Source organism: Elgaria multicarinata, chromosome 5 (assembly GCF_023053635.1).
Source record: "Elgaria multicarinata webbii isolate HBS135686 ecotype San Diego chromosome 5, rElgMul1.1.pri, whole genome shotgun sequence".
Classification (NCBI taxonomy): Eukaryota; Metazoa; Chordata; class Lepidosauria; order Squamata; family Anguidae; genus Elgaria; species Elgaria multicarinata.
Window position 1 is genome coordinate 135,944,558 of NC_086175.1, and position 12,005 is coordinate 135,956,562.

Sequence of the window (12,005 nt, forward strand, 5' to 3'; positions counted from 1 at the left end):
ATATAATGTAGGTGCCAAGCGAACCTCCATAGGGTTCCACAGCCGGGGTGCCACAGCAGAGAAGGCCCTGCTCCTGGTAGCCAATGAAGCTGGAAAAGGACTGGCGTGATGTGGTCTCGCTGGCCAGTCCCTGTTAGTAAACGGGCTGCCCTGTTTTGTACCAGTTGAAGTTTCCGGACCGTTTTCAAAGGCAGCTCCACGTATAACGCATTGCAGTAATCCAAACGAGAGGTTATCAGAGCATGGATCACTGTAGCTAGGCTATCTCCGTCCAGATAAGGGCGCAGTTGGTATATCAGCCTAAGCTGATAAAAGGTGCTCTTTGCCACTGAGTTCACCTGTGCCTCAAGTGACAGTTCTGGATCCAAGAGCACCCCCAAACTACGGACCCGATCCTTTAGGGAGAGTGTAACCCCGTCCAGGACAGGGCAAACCTCGCCGGACAAATGAACTACCCACAAACAGTACCTCCGTCTTGTCTGGATTGAGTCTCAGTTTGTTAGCCCTCATCCAGTCCATTACTGTGCCCAGGCACTGGTTCAGAACAGCCACTGCCTCACCTGGGTTTGATGAAAAGGAAAGGTAGAGCTGGGTATCATCCGCATATTGATGACACCTCAGTCCACATCTCCGGATAACCTCCCCCAGCGGCTTCATGTATATGTTAAACAGCATAGGGGATAAGATAGAGCCCTGCGGAACCCCGTGGCTTAGGTGCCACGGCACAGAGCAATAATCCCCCAGCACCACCTTCTGGAATCGGCCATCCAAGTAGGAGCGGAACCACTGCAACGCAGTACCTCCAACTCAGGAGTTTTTGTTTTTTAAGTTCACGTAAAAATTCCTTAGGATTTTCATGCACCTCTTTCCTAATATGTCCGTGGTTGTATACAGTTCTCCTTGTATACAGCTTTTTGTGTGTGTGTGTGTGTGTGTGTGTGTGTGTGTGTGTGTGTGGCAGCCAGGTTTTCTTCTCCAATGCGTTTCTGACTGTTATTTCTAGGGCTGTGCACGATTCGGCCTCGGGACCCCGAGGCTTTGGCGGCCATTTTGCAGAGCAGCCACCACATCACGCAGAACGCTTGCATCAATGCAGAAAAACCCTACAACTACCAGCATGCCTTGCCAGGGAGGGAGGGACTTGAGCAGGGGGGTTGGACTCGATGGCCTTATAGGCCCCTTCCAACTCTGCTGTTCTATGATTCTGTGACTTACGGGGCTCTAGAAGCAACAGGCACTTGTGGCCTTGCTGCTGCTGCTCCTGATGGATTGTCCGCCTGGTTGTGGCAGACCCTGCAGAGCTTGCTACAGGGCCCGCAAGCGCCCCACAGCCGCTGGCATCCCCTCCGCATCGCCAGCTTGCCCCTGCTCCTCTCCTGAAAGTGCACAGAAAGGATCGGGTGCACAAGGACCATAAACCAAAAAAGCCGATTCCACAAGATTTATTTATTTATTTGTTACATTTATACACCGCCCCATAGCCGAAGCTCTCTGGGCGGTTCACAAAAGTTAAAAGCAGTAAACACTAAAAAGTATACAAAATTTAAAAATGTAAAAACAACAGTATAAAAACAACGGTGTCCATTGAAAAACAACAGTTCTGGGGGTCCGTTAAAAAACAAACTTAGCGTTGTTAAATGCCATTAAATGCCTGGGAGAAGAGAAAAGTCTAGACCTGGCGCTGAAAAGATAACAATGTTGGCGCCAGCCGAGCCTCGTCAGGGAGATCATTCCACAGTCTGGGGGCCACCACCGAGAAGGCCCTCTCCCTTGTTGCCATCCTCCAAGCTTCCCTCGGAGTAGGCACTCGGAGGAGGACCTGAGCGCAGTGTACGGGTAGGTTCATGTCGGGAGAAGCGTTGCGTCAGGTGTTGTGGTCCCAAGCCGTGTATGGCAAGCATCGTAGAAATCTATTAAATAAATAAACAAGAATGAATATTGCAGGGAGCAGCTTGCCTGAGGCTGCGGGGAGAATGCATAGCAGAGGCAGAATTCGAACCAGGGACTTGGTGATTTGTAGCCTCCGTCTTCTAGGCACTGAGCTATGCCAGCTGAATTGCACTGATAGAGCAGCCACTGGGTGCAAAAAAAAAGGAGCGACGTTTGTCATTCCTCAAGCTGTGGGGAAAGAAGCTCCATCAAATTTATTTATTTATTACATTTTTACACCGCCCCAATAGCCGAAGCTCTCTGGGCGGTTCACAAAAATTAAAACCATAATAAAACAACCAACAGTTTAAAAACACAAATACAAAGTACAGCATAAAAAGCACAACCAGGATAAAACCACGCAGCAAAAATTGATGTAATATTAAAATACAGAGTTAGAACAGTAAAATTTGAATTTAAGTTAAAATTAAGTGTTAAAATACGGAGAGAATAAAAAGGTCTTCAGCTGGCGACGAAAGGAGTACAGTGTAGGCGCCAGGCGGACCTCTCTGGGGAGCTAATTCCACAGCCAGGGTGCCACAGCAGAGAAAGCCCTCCTCCTAGTAGCCATCTGCCTCACTTCCTTTGGCAGGGGCTCATGGAGAAGGGCCCCTGTAGATGATCTTAAGGTCCGGGCAGGTACATATGGGAGGAGGCGTTCCTTCAAATAACCTGGCCCCAAACCGTTTAGGGCTTTAAATGTCAATACCAGCACTTTGAATCGGGCCCGGACCTGGACTGGCAGCCAATGAAGTTGTAAAAGGACTGGTGTGATGTGATCTCGCCGGCCAGTCCCCGTTAGTAAACGGGCTGCCCATTATTATTATTATTATTATTATTATTATTATTATTATTATTATTATGTATTTATATAGCACCATCAATGTACATGGTGCTGTACAGAGTAAAACAGTAAATAGCAAGACCCTGCCGCATAGGCTTACATTCTAATAAAGTAATTTTATTTTGTAATTTTTATTATGCCCTGTTTTGTACCAGCTGAAGCTTCCGGACCGTTTTCAAAGGCAGCCCCACGTATAACGCATTGCAGTAATCCAAACGAGAGGTTATCAGAGCATGGATCACTGTAGCTAGGCTATCTCCGTCCTAGTTGGATAAGGGCGTAGTTGGTATATCAACCTAAGCTGATAAAAGGTGCTCTTTGCCAAATTCATACATCTGTTAGTTTCGGGCTGTTTCTAAATACAGATCTTTGCGACTGCCATGGCATGGACTGATTCCTAACTTTTTCCCCCTTTTTCTTTCTTTTTCTTTTGTTTGTTCTATTTTTAGGTGTAAAGTTATTGATTTCCGTCCCCGTAAATACCTTTTTTTAATTTCTATGGAAAATAAAGACCAGCGCCCGGCGGCAGTCTAAGGACCTCCATTGTACGTCTTCCTTTGTAGTTTACGTCACCCTTGGCTTTAGTAACTCTTTGTCGTAGAAGAGCAATCTCATTTTCCTTGAGAGGGCCCAAACCGTGCAGGAATGAAGGAAAATGAAATAGCAAAAGGAAAGGAAAAACAAAATTTTAAAAAAGTGCAGATTGACCACCCCTACACACTTTAAAAAGTTTTTGTCCTTAGGCGCTGTGAACTTTTCGCAAAGGAAAAGGACCTGGGGCCGTACTTTGGGGAGTGTAAATCCCAAAGGAAAACGGGGTTGCTGTGATGATATAATTGCCAAAATGGACTTCTAGCAGTCTGGAAAGCCTACCTTGGCCTGTGTCTGTATTACTTGCCCCCCCCCCCCCCCTTGGCTGCTGATCTGTGTTTAAAAACCTCCCGAGTTTCCAAATCTCTTCCCCTGTAGAAAGTGTTGCTGGTGTATATTTTTCTGTCGTTGTTTAGATCAAAGTAGCATGACCTATTTATATTTTTTTTGTAACCGACAAAACTAAGCCAAACCAACCTGCCTGTAACATGCACAACCCAAATTTGATTTTCAGGTGCACCAGCCCATAATAACCCAAGGATCCTCTGTTACAAAGATAACTTTTGAAGGGCATCAGCCGCCCACCGTGTCCAAGGTGGCCAGTGTCAGTGCGGTGCCCAAACTGACGCCCCCGCTCCCGAACCTATTTCCCGCCCAGGGGTGTGCGAAGACAGCGGTAGCGGACATTTTGAAAATGTCCATGATGGAAGCTCAGATTGACTCGGGCGTAGACCGTATGCTAGTGGACCTGCCAACCAGCAAGGCTTCTCCCCCCGCTCACCTGCCGAGCGAAGCGGAATCGGCGCCGGCCTCCGTGCTGAGGGTCGCCACGGTTGGGCCGGCCGTGGCGGCATCCGTCCTCCAGCAGCCGAAACGCTTGGACGCCACTTCTAGCCCCGCGGGCATCGGGGCGCCGTTACAGGAGCGGAAGCAGGCCGTGGTGGTTCCGCCTGCAGCCAGCCAGTTCATTCGCATCCAGAACATTGCCCCAAAGAAATCGGAGGAGATTCCCGCGGAGATCTTGATCCAGGTAAATCAGGCAAAAGGACTCTTTGGCCGTGCGTTCAAGAGGCCGCAGGTGGGCGGGGGGGGGGGATGTGGTTCTGGGCATTTTGGCTGGCCCATGTCCTTGCCTCTGCTCCATCCTTCCTTCTCCTGTCCCTATCCTTCGAAGGTAAGCCTTGGAAAGTTATGTGCATGTGAAAAAGTCCCCCCCTCCCCCCCACACACACCTTTCTCCAGGCTCAGGAGATAGGCTGTCCCTGATGTCACTGCTGTTGTACCCAGTTCCCATATTGAGACCCCAGGTGGGACATTGGTTCTTCACCTCAGCTATAGTTGCTTCACCTGGCCGTGTAGAAATCATTGTCCTGGGAATGGTCTAGACCGGTGGTCAAGAGCTGGGATCGCCTGGAACCTCGGCCTGCAACGCAGGTGAGACGAGAAACGGCTGCTCCCTCTGTGTGACGACCTCGTTCCCCAGACTTGAACGGGTGTATCTGAGATTCACCAGATCAAGAGAGAATACAATGGCTTTAAAGGGCAGATTGCACCCAGGGCTGGATTTGCAAATCTTCACCAAGCAATTTAGGCTTCCAGAATTAAAGTACCTGGGTAGTGGTCCCTGAAAGTTCCCTCAAGGCAGACAACTCAAATAGAATCATAGAATAGCAGAGTTGGAAGGGGCCTACAAGGCCATCGAGTCCAACCCCCTGCTCAGTGCAGGAATCCACCCTAAAGCATCCCTGACAGAGGGTTGTCCAGCTGCCTCTTGAAGGCCTCTAGTGTGGGAGAAGAGCCCACCACCTCCCTAGGTCACTGATTCCATTGTTGTACTGCTCTAACAGTCAGGATGCTTTTCCTGATGTCCAGCTGGAATCTGGCTTCCTGTAACTTGACCCCGTTATTCCGTGTCCTGCACTGTGGGAGGATCGAGAAGAGATCCTGGCCCTCCTCTGTGTGACAACCTTTTAAGTATTTGAAGAGTGCTATCATGTCTCCCCTCCATCTTCTCTTCTCCAGGCTAAACAGGCCCAGTTCATTCAGTCTCTGTTGATAGGGCTCTGAACACGCTCCAGCTTGTCTGTGTCCTTCTTGAATTGTGGAGCCCAGAATTGGACGCAATACTCCAGTAAATATGGCATCAAAGTATTCAATTTTTATTGCTCAAACAATGGAAGGGAATAACAAGCTTTAGCGAAGATGAGGCAGGTCACAAACATTCCTAAATACACACATAAAGACACAAGAAGAGCCCTGATGCTGGATCAGACCGAGGGTCCATCTAATCCAGCACTCTGTTCACACAGGGGCCAACCAGCCATCGGCCAGGGACCAACAAGGCTAGAACACAAGTTATAATCACTAAAAGTTCAATGAAGACAGTAGCAAGCATATTGATAACGTAGTAAAACTAAGGGTTTTCTCAATCTTACAGTCTATCAAAGGTTCCACCTAAATGGAAGGTTGGTGGATGAAGCCAGCCTAAGCATGTGTGGTGGGTTTCTCATTCTCCTAGTACAGCCTTCTTCAACCTGGGGCGCTCCAGATGTGTTGGACTGCATCTCCCAGCTGGCTGGGGCATTCTGGGAGTTGTAGTCCAACACATCTGGAGCACCCCAGGTTGAGGAAGGTTGTCCTAGGATCTCTCTCTCAAGCTGATGGAACCCTGGCCTTTTATAACCCTCAGGATGCCAATGACCTCTTCCTTAGTTTTGGACCTGATCATATCACCGTTCTCATTTTTCCCAATGGAACCAGGTCTGCCACTGATACCAGTAACACCCAGATGGAGGTCTCCCTGCTAGGTTAAGCTATGTGCTTCTTCCAGCACTTGACCGACTTGTTCATGGCAGCCTCCCTCCATTTCCAAGAACATATTCCGTGACTCGCAGTTGTCACACAACACACACATACAGGAGTAGTTGCACCTACAAGATACCATAAATTCTTACCAGTTCCACACACTACAGTGCGTCTTCCACTGCACAGGAAATCTCTTCCCAAGAGCCCCATGTACCCAGAAGACTGGAGCCCATCCTACTCACAATCAAAATGGCAGCATGACCTATGGGTCCCAGTTCACCCCTTGAAGATCTTCTAAGCCTGTGGCACAAGTTTAGACTGCTAAGCAGGTGAGATGAGAGACTACCTCGGAACCATGGAACAACAGCTACGTGGTCAAAGCACCAAAGCCACTGGGAGCCGTTAGTCTTGTAGCTGTTCGGCTATGCCAGCTTTCTCCTGTGTGCCCTGAACTGATGCAACCCTAACTCTTCAAATACTTAAAAGGTTGTCACACAGAGGAGGGCCAGGATCTCTTCTCGATCATCCCAGAGTGCAGGACACGGAATAATGGGCTGAAGTTACAGGAAGCCAGATTCCGGCTGGATATCAGGAAAAACTTCCTGACTGTTAGAGCAGTACGACAATGGAACCAGTTACCTAGGGAGGTTGTGGGCTCTCCCACCCTAGAGGCCTTCAAGAGGCAGCTGGACTGCCATCTGTCAGGGATGCTTTAGGGTGGATTCCTGCATTGAGCAGGGGGTTGGACTCGATGGCCTTGTAGGCCCCTTCCAACTCTACTATTCTATGATGCTGTCTTTAATACAGGAGTGGGCGACTTCTGGAGATTTTTGTCACTCCGTCGTACGAACTACAATGGTTACATTTAGCTTGTTTGCAAGCTAAATTTAGCCGGCTTTGGCACTCCACAGCTGCTAGAAAACACCCGAAGAGCCACATTTAGCTTGCAAACAAGCTAAATTTGGCAGATTGGGAGCTCCGTAGCTGCTACGGACACACTTGCCTTTTGTTTTTGGTGGGGTGGGCGCGGGCCGCCTGTGTCTCGTGGGTGGCGCACTGCTCACCCTCGGTTTCCTAGAGGGCTGTTGATCTGCCAAGGAAAACGCCTCCCCTGTGCTTGTGGCTGGCCTCCAGTCGCTCACGGCGCTCTTCCTCTTCCTGCAGACGATCCCGCAGTACTCCGTCGCGTGCCACTCCACCTCCAACGTGGTGGTGGAGCCCAGCGGCCTCCTGGAGCTCAACAACTTCACCAGCCAGCGCCTCGACGACGAGGAGACGGTGATGGAGCAGGACATGGACAGCAGCAACGAGGAAGGGATGGAGCCCAGCCCGACGCAGAGCTCCGAACAATCTTAGCGCCTCCGGGGTGCCGCGGCGCCCTTTCCAAGCGTCCACAACAAACATCTGGGCCGTTGGGATCCAAGACGGCCCTTGTATTATCCCTTAGCAGCACTTTGCCTGTCGGAGGTGTTTGGACCTGCCGAGTGTCGGTGCGTCAACGGGGGGGACAGTATTGGCGCGGCAGGATCGCGAAACGGTTTCCGAGGGAGGCGGCAACGCCGCTGCGCTGGAGTAAGCTTACGACGGCAGAATGTATTTTCTTTAAGCGCAGAAGACTAAGAAAATGCGGCGACTGGGTTTTTTTATTATTATTATTATTATTATTTACAGAAAGGTGTATTGAAGTTTTGTTTGCTACGAGATTCTGGACTGGCTGCTGCACCTTTCTCGGTGTGTGAAAACGCAAGACACACAAGACCCCGAATCGCCAAGACACGTCTCTGCGTGTTTGCGGTGAAGCGAATCTCCCTCGCAAGGAGACGCTTTTGATTTTTTTTAAAAAAGAGCGTCTTAAGTCTCTTTGAGGGGGAGGAAAAACCCACCCTGTCTTTTCAGTACTGGGAAAGCACCTCAGAAATTCTGTGTTTAGAGGGGTGTTATAGGGCTTTCCTGCACTGATAACACCGTTTTTGGTTTTAAGCAAGTTTAAAAAAAAATATTGGCCTTTGAAAACAAACCAACCACACACAATACCAAATTGGGATTATCCACAAGACTCAGAATCATGGGGAGGGAAACACTGTGAGGAAATGCTCTTATCCAGACCTCAAGAAAGATTTCTCTTGCTTTCCGCCATACACACAAGAAAATGACTACGTAAGTCCCAACGTTGACTGAGATTTTTTTTTTATTTATTTAAATATGAAGACCTAAAGGGAGAGAGGCCCAGCTCACACTTCTGGACCTGTTAAACAGGCCCAGTAACCTTCGGCTCCACTTACCTAAACAAAACGGTTTAAACTTTAAGCTGCAGGATGGGAGGAATTGGATCTCGGCTGAAAACAAGTGGTTCAGATTGAGGGCATTGAAAACCCGAGTTTACGAACTCAGGTGTCAGGTTGTGACATTCGGCGGTTTGAAGCAACTTTGATTATGACCGAGGGACTTTAAAAACTTTAAATCTCTGTCAGTTTTGCTTTGTATTTTGAGGTGACCCTTCTCAAACTCTTTGGGTTTGCACAAATGAATAAGCAAACAGAGCCAGATTTTTTTTAAAAAGAAACGATCTCTTGTACATCTTGGTAATAAAGACATTGCTTTTTTATATATATATATAAAAAAGAAAGAAAACTGTAAATAGGAACAAGTTTTTAACTTTTTTGTATAGATTTCATTATAAATAAGCATTTTAAGAGTTTTGATGTATCCTGTATATACACATATCAGTTGAACTGCCTGTTTTGTTCCGTGTTTTTTTTTTTTTTTGGTGCTGAAATACTACTTTAAGTAGAAATTCTCCGAAAGCTCTAATACAATTTGTGTCGAAATTTTCTAAATTGTGCTTTTAGTGTTTTGTAATTAAATGACCACTACAGAGAAAGCGCCCCGGGGCTGAAGTATGAAACCGAAAATACTCGGTTGTCCTTTTTAAGTATCGTGTGTAACACTTGGCTAGCCTACAGATGGCGCTGTTGGCCATTCTTTCGCTTCTGTTGGCTGTTGACTTCTTTATAAAAGTCTTACAGACTTTTTTTCCCCCTCCTTCTGCTGTTCTTTTCCTGTTGCGACAATCCAGACCGAAGAGGGTCTCTTCAGTGGCCCGCGCTGCGCTCTGTGTGCGTTGTGTCTATTTGAAGCTGCAGTGCCTCTTCAGACGCCCGGTAGAAGCCATGGCCTGCTCTATGGATGTCTTACATTCCATGTCAAGTCCCCTTCGAATTGGTAGAGCCGTGCGAATCCAATATCGTTTTCTCTTCCATGCTAACGATCCCGGTCCAACTCTAGCTTGGGTGGCGACTCCCATCAAGTTGGGTGGGATCGAGATTGCCATTATTACACTTTCCATCTGTTCCATCAGGACTAACATTGAGGTCTATTGGTAGATCTCTGGGTGATTTGCAGTTGATTTCTCAAGGGTATGTTTCATGATGTGCAGCGGGTACTTGACTTCAATGCCTGCTGAGCCTACCATTTTGCTTCTGGCTTCAGTTGGTAGCTCTGAGGGATCTAGGAAACAGTGATTAGTCCTATGTAGAGTAGGCCCATGGAAATGAATGCGACATAAGTTAGCTTGAGTCGCATTCCACGAAGGATCCAACCCTCTTTTCAAGATATCCAAATGGGTGGCCATCACTACATCTTGTGGTAGTGAGTTCCATAATTTAACTCTGCGCCGTGTGAAGGAAGTCCTTCCTTTTATTTTTCCTGGATCTTCCATTTCTTATTAAAATTATTGATCCAGTGTATCTTTTACTGATAGACATTTTGGGATGCTCTCAAGTCATGCTCAGTTTCACTGCATGTGAGTCACCAAATCATAGAATCATAGAATAGCAGAGTTGGAAGGGGCCTACAAGGCCATCGAGTCCAACCCCCTGCTCCATGCAGGAATCCACCCTAAAGCATCCCTGACAGATGGTTGTCCAGCTGCCTCTTTTATTTATTTATTTATTTATTTATTTATTTATTTATTTATTACATTTTTATACCGCCCAATAGCCGAAGCTCTCTGGGCGGTTCTCTTGAAGGCCTCTGGTGTGGGAGAGCCCACCACCTCCCTAGGTAACATTCCATTGTCATACTGCTCTAACAGGAAGTTTTTCCTGCTGTCCAGCCGGAATCTGGCTTCCTGTAACTTGAGCCCATTATTCCGGGTCCTGCACTCTGGGAGGATGGAGAAGAGATCCTGGCCCTCCTCTGTGTGACAACCTTTTAAGTATTTGAAGAGTGCTATCATGTCTCCCCTCCGTCTTCTCTTCTCCAGGCTATCGTCGTATTAAAAATAAATGCATGTTCTTGGCAGTTGGAGTTTTGTTCTTGGCTTGCTCATGAAATTAATCATGTTTGGTATATTACATTTTAGAAGTATAATTTATTCAGTTAATAATTACAAATTCACTGAGTTCACTCTTTAAAGTTTTCAAGTATAATGATAATTTTATGAGCAAACCATGTTATACACAATATAACTTTAGGAGCATAAAGGCGGCTTTATTTTCCTACAGCGGCCTTCCTCGACTTGTACCCTACAGATATTTTGAACTTCAGTGGCCATCATTTCTCATCACTGGCTGGAGGACACTTCACACGTCTAAAGAATGCTTTAAAAACAAGTATTGATTGTTTCCCCATTTCTAAATTACCAATTTTTTTTCTGAAAATGTTTTTCCCCCCATGGCTTCAAAATGTCTGGACAATTTACATCTTCAGGTGCAAGCTTTTGAATTGCACAGAGCCTTTCCCCTGGTATCATGGTGTGTGGCTGTTGTTTTGCAAGGAAAATGGGTGAAAAAGATGCAGCCGACAGGGTGCAAAAAGTCCACATAACTCCCATATTTTCCTAGACGATGTCATATGTTTATTTTATTTTTTCCCTGTTTTGACCGTCCAGTAGCAAATTTTGTCTATTAGCTGGGAATTTGGGTCAGAAGCTAAGGTTCAAGCCCAAAGGCCTTTAGTTCCCAGGAAATGGAACACCGCGTGGTGATGATGAATGCAGACCCAGGCCCAGGATTCACCAAGCGTGCGCTGCTCTGGGGGATAATAGCAGCAGAGACGGGAGTCAAGTGTGAATTGACTTCATAGCATCCTTCACACTTCCATAGAATTGGAAGGGGTCTTTGTAGGCAATCTAGGTGAGTCTTGCATTCCGTATCCCCGACCATCTTCCTTGCCCTCCTCTGAATTGAGCAGGGGGTTGGACTCGATGGCCTTGTAGGCCCCTTCCAACTCTGCTATTCTATGATTCTATGAATCTGTTCCGATTTGTTCGTAGGGGTGCAAAATCTCAGGCCTGGGTTCAAATCTAGCCCTCCTGGGCTTTGTATTTTGCCCTGCCCTCTCCCTCTCCCCCCCCCCTGATCATTTAGTGGTTTCCTGGCTTTTGTGTAGCTATTCCCCCTTCCAAAAGGTTTGAAATGCCTCTCCTAAGGTGTAGTTAGAACAGTCAGAACTTAAAGAGAGACTATGCTGGTATTTTGGCTCCACCCACCACTGGAATGCCCCCCCCCCCCCGACAGCTTCTCTGAAATGGAATGCCGCCCTCGGACTGAAAGTGGTTCCATAGCCCTGGCCAACAGTCCTGTTCAGGTGTTATCCTGATCAGTGTATATAAACGTGGGTAAGGAGCGATTTTATTTATTTATTTATTTATTTATTTATTTATTTATTTATTTATTTATTTATTACACTTCTATACCGCCCCCATAGCCAGAGCTTTCTGGGCGGTTTACAGAAATTCTAAAACTCAGATAAAAACAAGTATACAAAATTTAAAAATTTAAAATGCAGAACATACACACATAAAGCATTAAAAACTGTTAAAAAATAAAATAAA

At 46.9% G+C, this 12,005-nt stretch overlaps 1 protein-coding gene across 8 annotated transcripts in view; it reads left to right on the forward strand.

The window, feature by feature from the left end:
• The window catches only part of EMSY (EMSY transcriptional repressor, BRCA2 interacting), a 73,646-nt gene extending 64,506 nt beyond the window's left edge, over positions 1–9,140 (forward strand). For 4 of the 8 annotated variants that reach the window (XM_063127225.1, XM_063127228.1, XM_063127230.1 and 1 more), the window contains 2 exons: positions 3,879–4,394; positions 7,334–9,139. In XM_063127225.1, coding sequence (XP_062983295.1) covers positions 3,879–4,394; positions 7,334–7,525 — 708 coding nt within the window. In that variant the 3' untranslated portion in view covers positions 7,526–9,139. Of the gene's footprint in view, positions 1–3,222; positions 3,857–3,878; positions 4,395–7,333 lie in introns of those variants that run through there. The other 4 variants (XM_063127231.1, XM_063127232.1, XM_063127226.1 and 1 more) reach the window with 3 other exon arrangements.
• The last annotated feature ends 2,865 nt before the right edge of the window (positions 9,141–12,005 follow it).